This window comes from Mus pahari, chromosome 17 (assembly GCF_900095145.1).
Source record: "Mus pahari chromosome 17, PAHARI_EIJ_v1.1, whole genome shotgun sequence".
Classification (NCBI taxonomy): domain Eukaryota; kingdom Metazoa; phylum Chordata; class Mammalia; order Rodentia; family Muridae; genus Mus; species Mus pahari.
Genome location: NC_034606.1, coordinates 37,623,549 through 37,640,126, shown reverse-complemented (window position 1 = coordinate 37,640,126; position 16,578 = coordinate 37,623,549). Strand labels below are relative to the sequence as shown.

The following is a 16,578-nucleotide window of genomic DNA, read 5'->3' as shown; positions in this document are numbered from 1 at the left end:
AACCATGAATTCATCTTCTGTCTCTGTGGAGCTCAGTCTTATCCTGTGTGATACTTGGCCTTTGGAGTCTGGCCTCTTCACTAACAGGGTATTTTGGGGGTTCACACATATAGTAAGCATTAGCTCCTCTTTCTAATTTACATCAAGATGCTATTCTACTGAAAGATGCCACACTCTGTTTGTATGTTTCTGGTTTTGAGGAGGTTGGAGATTTCTAGCTCTGGGCAGGAATGTGTCTATGTTCATGCATGTATACTTATTACCAGGATTCCTGCTCCCTGCCTCTTTTGGTTATGCTCTTAGGGCTGGAGAAGCTGGGTTTCATGGCAATTCTGGGTTTGGGTTTTTCTTATGCTGTTATAATGGTAAGTTTCATATTCTCTGGTAGCCTGCTCCAGAGGAGGAAGTAGTGCAATGGGAACCTCAAGGCTGGAGTACAGAGAAGACATAAAAATAGTGTAATGAGACTGTGGAAGAATTAATGTACTGGTTTGGTGAAATCATGGCCCTGAAAGAGAAAGAAAAGGAACCAGGATTTCTGGGAACTGTTAGACCAAAGGAATTGCCTGGCTACCCCAGAGAAGAAAGAGGATCCAGGTTCCACTCCAGGGCAACTGATTTGTGATGGCCTCATTCCATCCTGGACTGGACACATATGTATAGCACACACTCATCTCCATTCTGGGCCCTGGAGAATAAGGGGTGAGGCATCAAGTTTGTTGGTCACTAGACATTGTGCCACTCATGGAGACAGTGGCCAGAGGTCCAGAGTTGAGCTCTCTGTGGCTCCTGTCTAACATGGAAAGCCCCTGTTAGAGTCATGTTCTATGCAGGACCTTGGAGAGGGAATACAAAATTACAGACTTTCAGGTCTCCTCAAAGGAAAATGGGAAGGACAGTCTCAATGGGTGGCTGTTGGTTGAGCCTGGGACAAGGTTTAGGTAGCCATTGTATCAGGACACTATGTTTGGAATATATGCACATTTATGATTGTGGCATCTTTTGAAACACCAACTCTTTTATCACTTCTTTAGTATCTAGTGATAGCATTCATTTTGGACCCAATTTCTTACCTGGTGCTAGGGCAGACGTGCCGGGTTTTTGTTGTTGTTTTCGTTTTTTTGGGGTGTGTGTGCGCAGTCTGCAGAACATGCCTCGTGTCTATTCTTTTTATTTATTTAAATTTGCTCATGTCTTTGAATTTTAGGTGTTTCTTTTATAGAGAGCAGAATTGGACTATGGCCTTTGGGTTGTAGCTTTTGTTTTGTTTTTGTCTATCTGCCAACCTCCAACTGCTGATTGGAGTGTGTAGTTAATTTACACTTAATGTACTTACTGATCTGGAAGGTGTTAAATCTGCCATTCTGCTGCCTGTGTTCTGTGTTCCTTTGTTCCTTCATTTCTCCATAACTGGTTTCTTTTGTGATAAGTAGACCGGAAAGTGTGTCATTTCCATTCTCCTGTTGCTTCTTTTGTGTTTTGAATTAGCTCCTTAGTAACTGCTCTGGAAATAACAATGGGCCTCTTTAAAACCAGCTAGTTGGAGATGATAGTATCTTACAACTTCAGTGGTTTACAGAAGTTTTTTTTTTCCCCCTAACAGGTTCCTTTCTTCTTTCATTATTGTTGTACAAGTGAAATATTTATGTACCTATCTATCATTGCTTTATAATTAAGTTGCTGCCTTCAACACTGCTTTATAAGTTAAGTGGTTATCTTTTATACAGAAGGAGAAAGGGTATGAATAAAGCCATCTGATGCTCTTATATATTTACTGCCACTCTTTTATTCTTTTCATGAATTTGTACTATTGACTGTAGTTCTTTCATTTCAATCAGAAGGACTTTTAAAAATATTCTTTGGAGTGAAAATCTGTTATCAAAGAACACTTTTGGTTTTAGTTTTGTTTTTTAATGTAGGAATGTCTTAGTGTCTTTTTTTTTTTTTTTTTTTAGGAGGATAGTTTAGTTGGATATAAAATTTTTGATTGACTGTCACTTTCATTTGGCTCCTTGACAATGTCATTTCACTGTCTGAGAACATCTTAACCTACCTGAATTTGTAGGATAGTTTAAATGGATATGAAATCCTTGGTTGACATTTTCTTTCACCATGTTGATCATGTCATTCCGTTGTCTTCTGGACTTTGCCTTTGAAATAAGAATCATTCATGGACCTTGTTGAGGAGTCCTAACAATGAGTTGGTTTTTTTTTTTTTTTCTTGTTTGTTTTAACATTGTATCATTGTCTTCTTGCACTTACAGCAATTTAAATGTGGTGCATCTAGGCATTCATCCTTCTTGGCATTATGTTAAGCTTTTTAGATGTTCAGATTAACATTATCATTAAAATTTGAAAGGCTTTGTTTATTATTTCTTTAGATAATCTTTCTGCCATTTTTACTCTTCCTCCAAATCTCCCAGGAGCATGAAACATTGTGTGTCTCCAAGGTGTTTTTTCCATTTATTTCAGTCCCNCCCCCCCCCCCCGCCAGGGAACATTTTATATACTTATGGATTTGAGCAGTTCTGTTTACATCTATACACCCATGCACCTAACACCCCGAGAAGAGAACCCATGGTGGCCATCTTAGTTTCACTGATTATAATTCATTGGATCAAGGCAAATAAATTGATTTTTCGAAATACTTCTTCCTCTAGGAAGTAGAAGCGATCACCTAACAACGCTGGGCACGCCACTGGAGGGCACATCTCACTGGCATTAGGACACAGTCCAGCCCATTCGCTGGCACTTACTTGATTTCTCTCCTTTGCTTTTGGGATAAAACCTCTGAGGCTAGGAACTGTGTGCTTTTTGGCTAAAATACAAATGGCTGTTAGTAATGGAAGCAAATTAGAATCCGACACATTCCACACTTCATCTATTTAGGTGAAGAAATTGTGGCGCCTCTTACTTGGAGCGGATGAATTAAAAATGATGCTTATGAAGAATGCTATTGGCAATAGACTAGCGTTAGCATTTTTTTAAAAATAATTGTTTATGTGAAGTTTTCTCTCAGCCATGGAAGAAGTATTTTGGAATAGGATTTGGGAAACATAAGGAAACTTTCCCAGGTCTGAGCGTAAAGACGGTGCATAGACGTTCCTCAGTTCTGATCTCCTGTTTTCTCTTGTTTCTTTCTATTATGTGAATTTTTACTCCTATAGCCAGTAATTTTTAAAGGGGGAAAAGTCTAAAAAGCAAAAAGGACACTAAAAATAATCGGAAGTGTAGGAGATAATCAGGATTGGGTGGGTGGGGATAGTTTTACCTCTTTTTTTGCTTGGGCTTTGATGTCTCCATCCCTACATGGTTAGATGTCTTACCCAGGTTATATAGCTGAGACGTGGAGAAAGTCCATTAGGACTAGGATCGTCCGTCTCTAACTGCTATCATGCAGCAATTATGGTTATCATGCGTCCCCTGGCAATGCCTGCCTCTACCCTTTGCTCGTGGTGTCTCACAATGCTGGTTGATGGGAATTAGCTGTGACAGATGCACAAGTGTCCACCCCAGCAACTGTCATCCTTGCTTTTTTTTGGGAAGGCTCTCAAGGACAATATTCCACTTGAGCATGGTTTTCTTCCTGTGAAGCTTCAACCAAGAAGCTCAAATAGGTAGATGTTTACCTCTGGGGACCTTTCTGCCTTACCCTGGGAATCCATCCAACTCCTTGCCTTATCACAGCCCACAAAGAGACACTGCATCATAAACCAGCATATAGTAAGGCTGTAAGCTTAAGTCTTCATTCAGGGGTTGGAAATCCAGTGCTCTCGTGGTTCTTTGGAGAGAGATACACAAGCAAAACAGAAGTCAGTGCAAATAATACAGGCTAGCTTCTAGAATGGACTTTTGTAGAGAGATTACCAGAGATGATATTGTAAAGTGTGGAGGTTTCCCTGTGTCAAGGTCAGAGCTTTGCTTACCTCTGATCACCCACAAGTCTTGCTACACTATAACTGACCTGAAGCCATCTGAGCCTAACACTATTGGCTGAGGGAGGGAGTGTAACCCTTCCCACTGAACCATCCCAACCCAAGTCCTGGTGGGTTCCAACTATTACTGATTTTCTTCTCCTATCACAGACTTCTCGAACATCAGCCAGATTTCTATTCTTATTTTTTTTTTTCTTATAAGTCTTTGATTTGTCGCTCCACATTTTCTTGTAGAGATTTTTGGATGGTGGAGAATACAGGAAAGCACGGCAGAAAGAGAAGGTTTTATGTGGGTGCAACAAGAAGACCAATAGGAGAACCTGTGTTTCCATTTCCTGACCAAGGGGGACACCTCATTTGCACTGTGGGTGTGGCTGACAACAGGGGCTAAATTAGGATCAAGGCCCAGATCAGCCTGACATGGGAGCTTAGAAAGCTAACATGCTAAACCCAAGATCATGGACACTACCACATCCATGTAGAGGAGAATACTGGCTACCTGGAAAGGGCCCCCTCTTTTCCCCAGAAGATGAGTTATCGAGTGTAAAAAGGTTTTACCACGTGCTATCAGTAAACACGGGTCATTACTAGTTTTAGTTTTTATCTCTGTCAACATTCCATTGATTGATGGTACTTTCTGAGAGAAAAATCCATCAGGTAACATACATTTTTGCCATTAAAAAGAAAACAAAAAACTTTAGTGACTTTTCCTTGTGATTCTTGCACACATCCCAGGAGGGAACTTGGGCAGGTGTGGGGACCTATGCTTGCATTCATGCTCTGCAGTGACAGATCACCCGCCAGAGGGCACCCTTGCACCTCTGGTGGCAGGCTGAGAGAGACCACAGGCTAAGGCTTCCACCATCCTGCCACCCTGTGGGCTCTTTGCAGACAGCATTTCCTCTCTCTGCTTGTAAAAAAGCAAGCTTCTGTGGAGGAGAGGGGGCCCCAGGCTTTCTTAAAAGCATAGTGAGAGGCTGTGAATCCAAGCCTGTGTGGAGGATGATAGGGAGCCCCAGCCTTTCCTCAAAGCATGGAGATGCAGTGGATCCAAGCCTGAGATACTTGGGGGCCGAAATGTGTCCCATCCCAGGCAACTTTATGTCTGGCATGGACTCACATCACAGCCTGGGCATTGACAGGTGTCTCAGCAGCACAACATTGCCCGGTGAGACAAGGTTTTGTGGCCCCTTTACAGATGGGAGACATCTCAGCCCTTCCCTTTGCCCACGTTCGATGAGAAATTCATGCTTTGCACACTTCCATGTTAAAAAGTGTATTTGGGGTTCCTTTGTTCACTTAAGATACAAAGTTAAAAGAAGCCTATTCCCCCCCCCCACCCCGGGAATCAAGAAAAGTACACATGGGGGGGTATGCTTTTTATATTATATAAAACAATATACCAGGTTTCCCTCTGCAGAACACAGAGGGCCCTGTGAATAAGCAATGGCTTAGCGTGGAATGCCACAAACATTGATACCTCCTTCCAGAGGAAAGACTAAATGCAGGAAAGCACACTATAAAACGCTAGGTAACCTAAAGAGATTGCTTCACTTCATGTCCTTTTTTTACAGAAAAGGGAAGAAAGGTTTAGAGAATTTAGGAAGTTACAGGAGGGTAGATGGGAGGCTAGCTGCATCATGGGCTGAAGTAGGAACCATCTTGGAAGCACAAGGGGCCAAGGTTAGCTCCCTTCCCTAGCATATCTCTTCTCAAAGCCACCCTGAGTCATCTGTTATTGCGATTTGTGCCTGTTTTAATCCCTACTGTCAGAAACCCCCTTCTGCCCTTTATAAATATTTTACTCCTCTCCAGCAGCAAATTTCCCAACACTACCTTCTCTACGCACTGCACCCTTAGCTGGCACCAGGCCCTGGGCAGTCACAGCAAACGTGGCAAGCATAAACATGAGGCTGGGGAATGGAGGATGCTGACTCTTCTCCCTAAGGGGTCAATCAGCTTCAAGCTGAACTGGCCTGCTGTAGGGACCAATTTTGACCCATGGGCAAGACTGTGTTGTAGTGTGAACTCAAAGATGGCTTTTGAAAGCCTGGAGTGGTAGCACATGCTCATTATCCAAGCACCTGGGAGGCTGAGACAGGAGGATTTCTGTAAATTCAAGGGGAGGTTATGGAGTGAGTTCCAGGTTACACTGTACTAGAGAGTGAGAGCTTGTCTGAATTAAAAAACAGGAAAAAAAAAAAAAAGCTTCTGTTGGAGGATTTGGGGAGCACTCTTTGAACTATCCTTGAAGAACATGAGTGACAGATAAGGGGACCCAGCACTCAAGCTTTTGAGTCATATGATGCTATGTTTATTTCCTGCATTAAGGATATCTCACGTAGAACTGTTAAGTTCTTATTGAGTCCACTCCATCTGGCTTCGGTGTCTGCTCTGCAGGTGAGCTTCGTGCGGGGGGGGGGGAGGGGAGGAAATAACAGCTGTGCGTTTTATATTTCCCAACACATGATTCATTTTCCCCTGAAGTCCTAAATTTTCATCTGGTGTCTTCTTTGGGGAAGAGCTCCCTCCTCCAGTAGGTATGCTGTGCCGATCTGATGGTGTTTACACTCTCCAGCTCTGAAAAGCTGAACATGCAGATCGTTTCCTTTGGACATGGGATTCTGGGGTAATGGTTTTTTCCCCCTGACTCTTTATTGACACGGCTCCAATTGCTTCCTGGCCTTCATTGTTTATGGTTAGATATCAGTAGTCTAAGAGGTGTTGGCCTTGCAGAATCTGTTGTGCCATTTTTTTTTTCCCCCCCGTATGCCTTTCAGCAGGTCTCTCATTAGCTTTCTTTTTAACGTGACTGGTATGTGGTTTTCTTTAAATTTATCTTACTTAAGTTTGCAGAGATAACTGACTCTGTCAATTTGTCTTTTACCAAATGTGTGGTTGATTTGAAGCCACCATTTCTCCCATTTTCATTTTATCTTTCCCTCTAGAATATCTCTTTGTCCCTGGAGCTTTGTGTGTGGCTTATTTTCAATCCTTTCCTCCCTTCCTTCTTCACACTGGGCGATTTGTATCAAAATATACATTGAGGTCCTTCTCTGCTTTTCTGCCTCCCGACTCTGGCCTGGTTCCAACTTTGCATCATGCCCTGTATCTTCCTTTGTAATGGATGAGGGGTATCTGAAGCCACAGAGTTCAGTGATGGAGGGGGTGGATGGGGTTGGGGACTAGAGAGAATGAAGTCACATCTTCTGGAAAGGTGACAAACGACAGCAGAGGAATATGGGTAGAATAGAAACAGGAGTGGGAGGGAGACTCGGGTTGGGTAGGTTCTCTTAGGTCTCTGACCTCAGAAGATCTGCCCAACAGTCTACCTACAGACACATCATCATCCCACATGTCAGTTGACAGAGACTCTCTGGGATATAACATAATAAAGGTGGTATGTGACCATGAGCATGTCACTTGGGGAAGCATACATGTCACCTTCCTTCATGGGGCAGGGTTTGAATTCTAGCCTCCAAATTCCCAGTCCAAACATCCTCCGTGATATTTTTTTCGTTTTTCCTTTTCTGGGCAATATTCATTTCAGAACTTGGACTAGAATGAACTGGTACTGAGGTCTTTGAGGGTTGTGTGTTCTCTCTGTATCAGGGTTACTCTTGATACAAGGTTAAATTCTATTACCAGATCAATGTTCTACCTTAGAGACACTGTCTTGGTGTGGGGATACATCCCTGGACAAAGTGAACAACAGAAAAAGTTCCTCCTGCTCTGCTATGACTTCTCTCAATGTGGACTCTTGCTTTTAGCCTCATTTTTGGCAGACAAAAATACCAGGCTCCAGCTCTGAAGATGCCAGTTTAGTTCACTTGCTAAGTCACTTATTGGCTTTCTTGTTTGTGGGCTTGGAGTCATTACTCTTATCTGCTTAGGGTCATTATACAGTTTTAGATAGAGATGGCACATGAGAAGTCAGCCTCCTGTGGGCCACAGCATCCATTCTTTCAGTCTTCCCTCTTTATGTGGATCTGTGGTAGGAATAGTCCATTTTCTCTCTTGGGTGTTTGCACTTAGGAATAAGTATGCTGTATTACTCTAAGAACATTGACATGCCTCACAGTCTATCAGATATCAAACTAGTATAAGGGAGTCTTCTCAAATGAGTCTTCTCTGCCTCTTAGGTGGCAGTTAAGGCTGAGAAAAAAACCCTTGTCCAAAATGCTTCAGCCTATTTTTTTTTGTGCTTGGGGTTTGGGACCTTTTCAGATTTGGGGATTTTTTTTGTGTCTATATAATGAGATCTTTTAGGGGAGTGACTCCAGCGTCAAGGCATGCTCCATTTGCGTTTCACACCTATCTAATAAGTAGCTTAAGGAGATTTTTTAGATCAAACAAAGTTTCATTGTATGGAAATTTCTTTTTGCGGCACCATGTTGATACTAATAATGTCTTGAGAGCGATTGTCTACAATTCCAGCACTTGGAGGTGGAGATAGAGGGATCAGGAGTCCCAGGCCAGTCTCATCTGCGTGAGTTTGAGGTTAACTTGAACTACATGAGACTCTGACACAAAACAAAACATAAAGTTTTGGGGTTTGTAGCACTTTTGATTTTACATTTTGAGATTAGAGGTACTTAATCTGTACAGCGAATTCCTTTGTAGCGACATTTTCCTAACCCGGCGCTCATGTGACTCTTGAAATGGTTCTTCTTCTTCTTTTTAAAAATCTTTTATGCTCTAATCTCCTGTCTGTTCGAAATGTTTGATGTTTCTGTATCTGAACCCCACAGAAACCTTTCCTAACTATTGTCCCCATTCTTCTTCTCCTCCTTTTCATAGGATACGGACATGCTGCACCTGGAACCGATGCTGGCAAGGCCTTCTGTATGTTCTACGCTGTGCTGGGTATCCCCCTGACGCTGGTTATGTTCCAGAGCCTGGGCGAGCGCATGAACACCTTCGTGCGTTACCTGCTGAAACGTATCAAGAAGTGCTGTGGCATGCGCAACACTGAAGTTTCTATGGAGAACATGGTGACCGTCGGCTTCTTTTCCTGCATGGGCACCCTGTGCCTTGGAGCAGCTGCCTTTTCCCAGTGCGAAGATTGGAGCTTCTTCCACGCCTACTACTACTGCTTCATAACATTGACTACTATAGGGTTTGGCGATTTTGTGGCCCTGCAGGCCAAGGGTGCCCTGCAGAGGAAGCCATTCTATGTGGCCTTCAGCTTCATGTATATCCTGGTGGGCCTGACCGTCATCGGTGCCTTCCTCAATCTCGTGGTCCTGCGATTCCTGACCATGAATACCGATGAGGAGCTACTGGAGGGAGAAGTTGCAGAAATTCTTGCCGGAAATCCAAGCAGAGTGTCTGTCCGTGCGCCTCAGAGACGCAAGAGGCACCACGCCATGTACTTCCTCAGGAAATACGGCAGAACCCTGTGCTATCTCTGCTTCCCTGGTACCAACTGGGGTAAAGATGATGACGATGATGATGATGATGATGTCGTCGATAATGTTGTTGTTACTGCTCCTATTTCTGCTCCTGCGCCTGCGCCTGCGCCTGCTCCTGCTCCTGCTGTTGTGGCTGCTGGTGCTACTATCAGGAGTGTCCGGGCTACCGTCCACACCGTTTCCTGCAGGGTTGAAGAGATCCCTCCAGATGTGCTGAGGAACACCTACTTCCGGTCCGTATTCGGCGCCATTCCTCCTGGAATGCACACCTGCGGGGACCATAGGCTGCACCTCCGTCGCAAGTCCATCTAAGTATGGGAGGGAAGTACACGGAAGAATCATTTGTCATGCAGATGTAAGTTTCATTGTCCCAACTCCTCTTTCCCTCCTTATTTATTATTATTCTCTTTTTTTGTGCTTACGGTCATCATCATTCCTTTCTCTCTTCCCTCCTTTCCTGGTTTTCATTTCTTTCCGGCCTTTCCAGCCAGGCAGAGCTGTCCAAAGGGAAAATAGAGGCCCATCCTCTCTGAAGCTCGCACCTGAGCATGAAGCATGGATACCTTCCTTTCTCCCCACCAGAGTTATGCCTTACATTTCTCCCCACCCTGCCTCCTCTCTCTGGGGTGGCTTTCCTAGGACAGATGTGAGAACAGGAGCACCAAGACAGAGCTGGGAGGATGGCCAACTGAAGCCTTTGACTGCCTACCCGTAGTGATGTCTCCGACCTAACTCCTCTCTTCTTCCCCCGAGGACTGGGTGGCTGTGTGTACGCGTGTGTAATATGTGTGTACGCGTGTGTAAAATGAGCGTGTGCGCTTCTGTGTGCAGGTGTGCTGTGCAGCAAGGTGGAAAGGATCAGGCATTCACTTCCCTTCTCACGCATACAATTTCATTCACAGTCTCCTCGAGGCTGCTTCCAAACCAGCCAAACCTGCAAGGTTGGATTTATCAACCTTGCCAAATTGAGCACATTCCACAAAGCACTTTTAACCCAAGATGAATCAGATGGCCATAGCGTCTAAAGCTCATTCACTTCTCTTCAGGGTGTAGGTGGGCAAGACCACAGGGATCGGGTTTACCTTGCCAGTTTAAACGAACTCTTTAAGAAATCATGCACTTTGTGGAACTGCTATGCATCAGTGACACAAGAAAGCAGAGATCACAGAGGAGTAGTCTAAAGCCACTAGTGTCAACTTATGGAAGACATTTTGAATTTTCAGCATTTCTAGTTCCAGCACTTTTTCCTGCAGCTGGAGTTGTCAAGGTAAACAGGAAAATAGTTGGGACCCAAGAGTATCTATTTTATTATTTCCCTCTTTCTAAGAATGACTATGATGGGGAGAGCTCTGCGAAGTCTCTACCTGCGTGGATTAGAATCCCAGTTTTGGAATGCTTGGATGAGAATGGGTATCAGAATGATGATGTGGTTTCTTTTCCTAATAAGAAAGCGACAGGGCATTCCTTGTTTAAGTATATATAGAGAGGTATATATTTCAGGAAAGAGTGTCTCTAAATGCATTTGATCTGTAAATAGGGAGAAGCTCACGTTGGTCTCAGGAAAGTTTTAGAGGCTGTATCTTGGCCCGCTGGGAACTTGTCAAGCTCAGGGGATGCTTCGTCTAGGTAGCCAAGAAATTCCTCCCCACTCTCAATAAAGGATGACCCTAGAGGGGACAGTTTAGGCTAGAGAATATGGCACATCATAAGCAGGCCCTTTCAATCACAGGAGTCCGAGGGCAGCTTGGCCTCCATAGTCACTGAGGGACTCTAATTTCTCTCATTGCCATCCCCACCATCTCTAAAAGTCACCCCATTCACTCATCCTCCCAACTCCTTCTTCGTACACTGGAAGTTCCTGACTTTTGGATGGAAATGGGCTTTGGCTACACTACGCACGCACAAGGAGCGCACTTACTGGTCTTCAAGATTTCTTAAAGGACACAGCATCCAAATGCCACCAGTCCCAAGCATGTGTGCCATTGGGCTGAAACCAGGAGCATCCAGGACTCCTCTGGAAAGTCAATGCATGCACTTAATGCTACACCCCTTGTTGAAATATCCCCTTCGTCTAGGACACGGGACCTTCAAAAGGAGTCTGTGAACCTTAGACTCTCTTGGCCAAAGTTGACATATTCCAACTTCGAGGTCTTTCTCAGTTCACTTGTTTGAGATGTTGTTGTGTGGAATGCCCTGCACAGGGCTCTCAAGTCTGTCCAGAGAATAGAAGCAATCACTCTTCTTGAATGTTTTTTTTTTTTTTTTTTTTTTGCTCTGCAAAGAGATGGTTGGCTCTTTCGGGTCACAAATGTGACACTCCTGATGCCTACATGCAGAGTACTTTATGCCTCGGAGGAGGTTTCCTGGAACATATGTAGGAGTTCCCCTGAGACTGTTGTAAGATTTTCTCTCAAATGGTGGGTAGGTATGTGTGATCACCTCTGATCTGTACATGGCGTTGAGGCACTGAGAGAACCAAGGATCCACTCTCAGTCCCTACCCAGAAGGGTCCAGAAGGTGGACTTCCCGACACCAAGGTGTCCTGACTCAGTCCTACGGTGGAGGATGGATTCTGCTCGGTGTCTTTACAGGGCCAAGTGTTAGGCCCAGGAGTCAAGTTAGAGGGACATAGGCTCAGCCTATCTTTAGAGCTAGCTTCCCATTCATGTATCTGTGCAAAGTGGTCATACAGTGACCATTGTGTGGGAAGGATTGAATGACAGGTACATCTCTTCTTCCCAGAGGAATATAGACAACACCTTCTATATTCTCACAGAAGTGACCCTCTCCTTTTGCAAGGCAAAGGGCTGTAGAGTGAATTCTCTTTCCTCCTTACTTGATAGCTACTGATGGAAGTAATATAGCAACTTGTACTTGGTTATCATCCTTATAGCCCTCCCATGTCTTTGGCTAAATTGCCAGTTCAGCTTTGGAAGGAAGGGCACCAGATTGTTTCTTCCAAGCTCAACATAAGAGCACTGAGGGAGGGAATGAGTCTTGGCTTATCTCCCTATAAGTGGATCTTCTCCAATGGTTGATTGGTTCCTTAACATAGGTCCTGGTGAGATTGTTCTTTGGGCACATCCACTGATGTGCTCTCTTGGGGTGAGAGCAGGGAGGAGTCAAATTCTGAAGGCCTCTCCGTTTTACCAGATGGGAGTGGGCCATTTCTATGAAGAGTCCACCAGTAGAGTTGCAGGGGTTCAAAGCAGGGGGAGCTCTACTGGCTCCCTCATTTTCAGAGGAGGAGACTGAGATTTAGGGGAGTTAACATATCCGAGGTCACGTGTAAAGAATATAGGTCTTCACGCTTCCTTTTGCTGTTGTCCTAGCTGCTTTGTCGATGTTTTGCACAGCATTCCAAAGATTCCCTGTTACCGGACTTTATTATGTCTCTGGCCAAGACCCCCTCTCCTTCTGTTGTACACTTGGCAGCTTCTTTCAGCCGAGTGATTGTTGTACCCTTCCCTCCAGTTAACCAAACCCCTTCAACAGACCTCATGCCAGGTTGTTTGCAGAAGGGATTCAGTCTCAGGAACTGGAGGCTGGTTTGCTGTCCAGTTCCTGGAAGTTAATTTGCCTTGTATATATATATACTTAAGATATCTGACTCACTTGAACTCTTCACTAAGTGATCTCCATCTTTATTTCATCAAGGACAGTAAGAAGTAGGCAACGATATGGAGTAACCCAGAGCTCTGGGCTTGCTGATTTCTAGTGTTCATCCCACTTGGATCCTTAAAGGTACCCATCCCAGGAAGAGGTGCTGTCTCACCCATCTGCTTGTTAGACTTTGAACTTCAAGAGAACTTCTCTCTCTGGGTTTTGAGATTCTCGGTTAGCCCCCGAACTGGGACCAGCTCTACTCTTCCTGGTTGCCCCATTCAGTCTTGAGGCCAAGGCAGTAGCCTCTAAGACCTCAGCCCGTGATGGGTGATTGACTGACACAGGGGTGCTGGCTTCAGTATGGCCATAGTGAGATGGGCACACCTGTATGTTCTCTGTGTACCCGATGAAGGAGACATCTGGAGAGGAGATAAGCTGAGACAGGGAATTTTTTTTTTTTTTATCAATTTCATCCAGATATGAAAACTGTACAGATCTTGAATCCCAGTGCCAATCAGCTGGAACATAGAGGGAGAAGGGCTCCGCAGAGATCTTCCTTGTCTGTGTGCTTTGAGAGAAAGAAAGTTCAGGAAATGATTACCCATCATGGAGGCTCCCAGCTTTACCTCCATATATTCTTCCTAAAATAATGAGCCCAATTCAGAGACTCATGGAGAGCGTCTACAGAGCTATGAGGTCTGAGATGCATGCTGGAATGTGTTCACTCTACCAGCTCTTAGCTTGTCAGCATCTGTGAGTTTGTGACTTAGTTCTGAAAATGGGAGATGCATTTCCTCCAGAGTCAAGGTCTTATCAGGACCAGAAGGCATCCTCGATGAGGAAGAGTGGTAGGGCAGGGACTGGTTCTTCTGCCTTGCCTCACTGGGCTCTTGGAAGTCATTTTATTCCTTGAGCCTCTGTAGCTTTCTCTTTAATCATCTGATGGTACAATTATGGTGGGGATTTTTTGCATAAGATGAGCTTGACCCACAAGGACCTTTGGCTTGGATGATCTGGTCACACATAAAGATTGCTCCACCAAAAAAAAAAAACTTAGCTAAAAGAGAGCTGGTGAAAAGATACAATTGCTGACACAGAGCACTGGACCATGGTACAATGCATCATGGGTTCCCGAAAATGCTAGGCTTAGATTGACTTTCTGTGGTCCCATCTTGACTACGTGTTGGTAGAGGTTGCTGCTTCAGGAAAACGAAAGTATATGATCACGATTCCCCTGACACCAACCTTGAAAAAAAAAAATGTCTGAAAGTGACAGAAAAGTTGATAGATTAGTACCATGGGATTCCCTAGACCTCTCACCCAGAGCCCCAACCTCAGTACTCCCTTCAACCCTGAGATGGTTGGAAGATAAGAAATCAAGGTGTCTACAGCTTTTAGGTGGTTCAGCCAAAGATATAACATTGTATATCTCCCATGAAAAGTGCATTCTCTTACATAGTAATGGTATTGTCACACCTAAGAAACTTAGCATAAGAATATCTAATATAATAATATAAACTGTATAAAGAATTCCCCAAGTGTCCCTAAAATGTCCTGCTGAACTTGTTTGTGAATCCAAGATGCCATCCAAGATCACACCCCACACCTGCTTGTCTTGTTGTTCCCTGACCCCCCAATTGAGGGTATCTTCCTCACTGTGTTTGTGTCTCTTGATAATTGATATTTTTGAGGACCCCAGGCCCGTAGTCTTGTAGAATGCCTATGATCTGCTGTCGTCTGCTTGTTCCCTCGGCTTGAGGAACTGTTGACAAGAAAATGATGTAGTTGATGTTGTTTAGCCCTGATTTATGCATTTGATGTTTGTCTCTCTGGGGACCTCTGTGGTTACTGCTTTGTTGTGAATAAATAAGTCATATTAAATGTTGTTTTCCTCTGTTAGGGGACCTAACTGCATCTTCAAGAGAGGCGTCCATGGATGCTGGGTCTCACTGTGAAGCCCAAGCAGGCTTCGGATTTCTGACCTCTCCCGGGGACCTCTTCCACGAGGGGCGAGTGTCAGCACCCTTTCCCCTAATCACCTGTGGGAATGGCCCAGCTATACCTAGACAGAAGGCACAAAGACATGCTCCTTGTAGGGTCCCTTGCCTGCAAACCTGTTGGGCAATCTTGGCACCTAGCAGCAACCTCATGAGTGGCGATGACCACCACACAATCTCTCATTCACTACAGTAGAAGACATGCCTCACTGTCGTGTCACTAGCCTGCCCTGCCCATCAAGAGGCCATCATTTGTTATCTCTGCCTTCAAGATGTTTGCTCTGGCATATACTAGAGCATTCCTTTCCCTTCCAACCCATGACCCATACCTGCTATGGCTATGCGACCTTTGCTTGCCCTCCTAGAGGGTATCCCTGTTGCTAAGCAACATGGAGGCAGAGATGAAATGCCTTAGTCCTTCCCTCTTTAATCCCCTATGGGATCCTCCTCTGTGTTCCTGTGTGTTTGCTTCTCATGGGTGAACACACTGAGAAGCAAATGCCCGATGGGTCAGCCTTATGTGCAGAAAGTTAAGAAGTGCCCACAGAGGGGAGGGAAGCCCCAGGATAAAGCAGGTCCAAGCATGACTTATCTGGCTGAAGTAGACATGGGGTATTCCAATGCAAACCCCTGGAAACACCCAAATCCTGGTTTGCATTGCATTGCTTGCTATTCAATTGCACGTGCCTTGGGAGTTGAGTGAGCCTTTACCAATAGGTCCAGGAGCTATCCACACAGCAAGGCACTTCAGCTTTGGAGGGGTGGGAACATCTTCAGACTATAGAAGCATGCTGGGATATTTCTCCCTGTAGTAGTTGGGATCTGGTGATGGGAACATCACAAGGGAATCAGGTGGGGTAGTGTCATTTTCTTGAGGGTGGTAGGGTGGCTGGGGGGAATCATGCGCAATGACACAAGACCTTGCACCTCTGGAGCCCTGGGAGAGACAAGAACACCTGCTTCTTGTTCCCTCTCCCATCCCCAGAGCAGCTGGGTGTGCCGAAAGCTGCTTGGGGCCAGTATTTTACACATCTGGGACCAATCTCTGTCCGTGACAGGTGGGTGGTGGATTTACCCCTCCATTTCCACGCCTGTTTTCACACTGCACACGGTGCTTGTGAGAACTACATGTGAGTGTTTACCGAGCACCTGCTTTACTCCCGGAAATGTATGTCCACTTGGCCCAGCACGGGGCCTCCCTTCGCATCAACCGGCTGTTGCTTTGTGGGGGACCAAACTGTAACTGTAACTCCTGAGCCACTCTGGTGCAGCGCTGTACAGATGAAACACCAAGCAAGTCTTGTAGGCACGCACGCGCGAGCTCGGGGCATGTGGGTGGTGGGGAGGAGGGCAGCCAGAGCACTTCCGTTCAGCAGGTGGCTGACAAGGTTCCGAAAAGCTGCAAGACTGGATCTCCAAGCCAGGTGTCTGTGGATCCCAGAGGGCTGGTACTGAAGTGTGTGGGTGGGGTGGAATGGGATGGGAGGGGAGCCTCAAACACAGAAAGTGATACAAGGGCATGCCTTAGAGGGAGGAGGGAGGGCTTGGGAGGAGCCTACGAAATCACAGGGGTGGGGATCACACTGGGGAGGAGGCTTTGCATGGATCCCCAACGAAGGGGAGCAA

General features: G+C 45.2%; 1 protein-coding gene across 3 annotated transcripts in view; it reads left to right on the top strand.

Annotated features, from left to right (window-relative positions):
- Kcnk9 (potassium two pore domain channel subfamily K member 9) overlaps window positions 1-16,303 on the top strand; it is a 40,978-nt gene extending 24,675 nt beyond the window's left edge. The window contains exons 2-3 of one of the 3 annotated variants that reach the window (XM_029531095.1): window positions 8,736-9,704; window positions 14,856-16,303. In XM_029531095.1, the coding sequence (XP_029386955.1) occupies window positions 8,736-9,661 (926 nt within the window). In that variant the 3' untranslated portion in view covers window positions 9,662-9,704; window positions 14,856-16,303. Of the gene's footprint in view, window positions 1-8,735; window positions 14,830-14,855 lie in introns of those variants that run through there. The other 2 variants (XM_029531094.1, XM_021217227.2) reach the window with 2 other exon arrangements.
- Window positions 16,304-16,578: the final 275 nt, after the last annotated feature.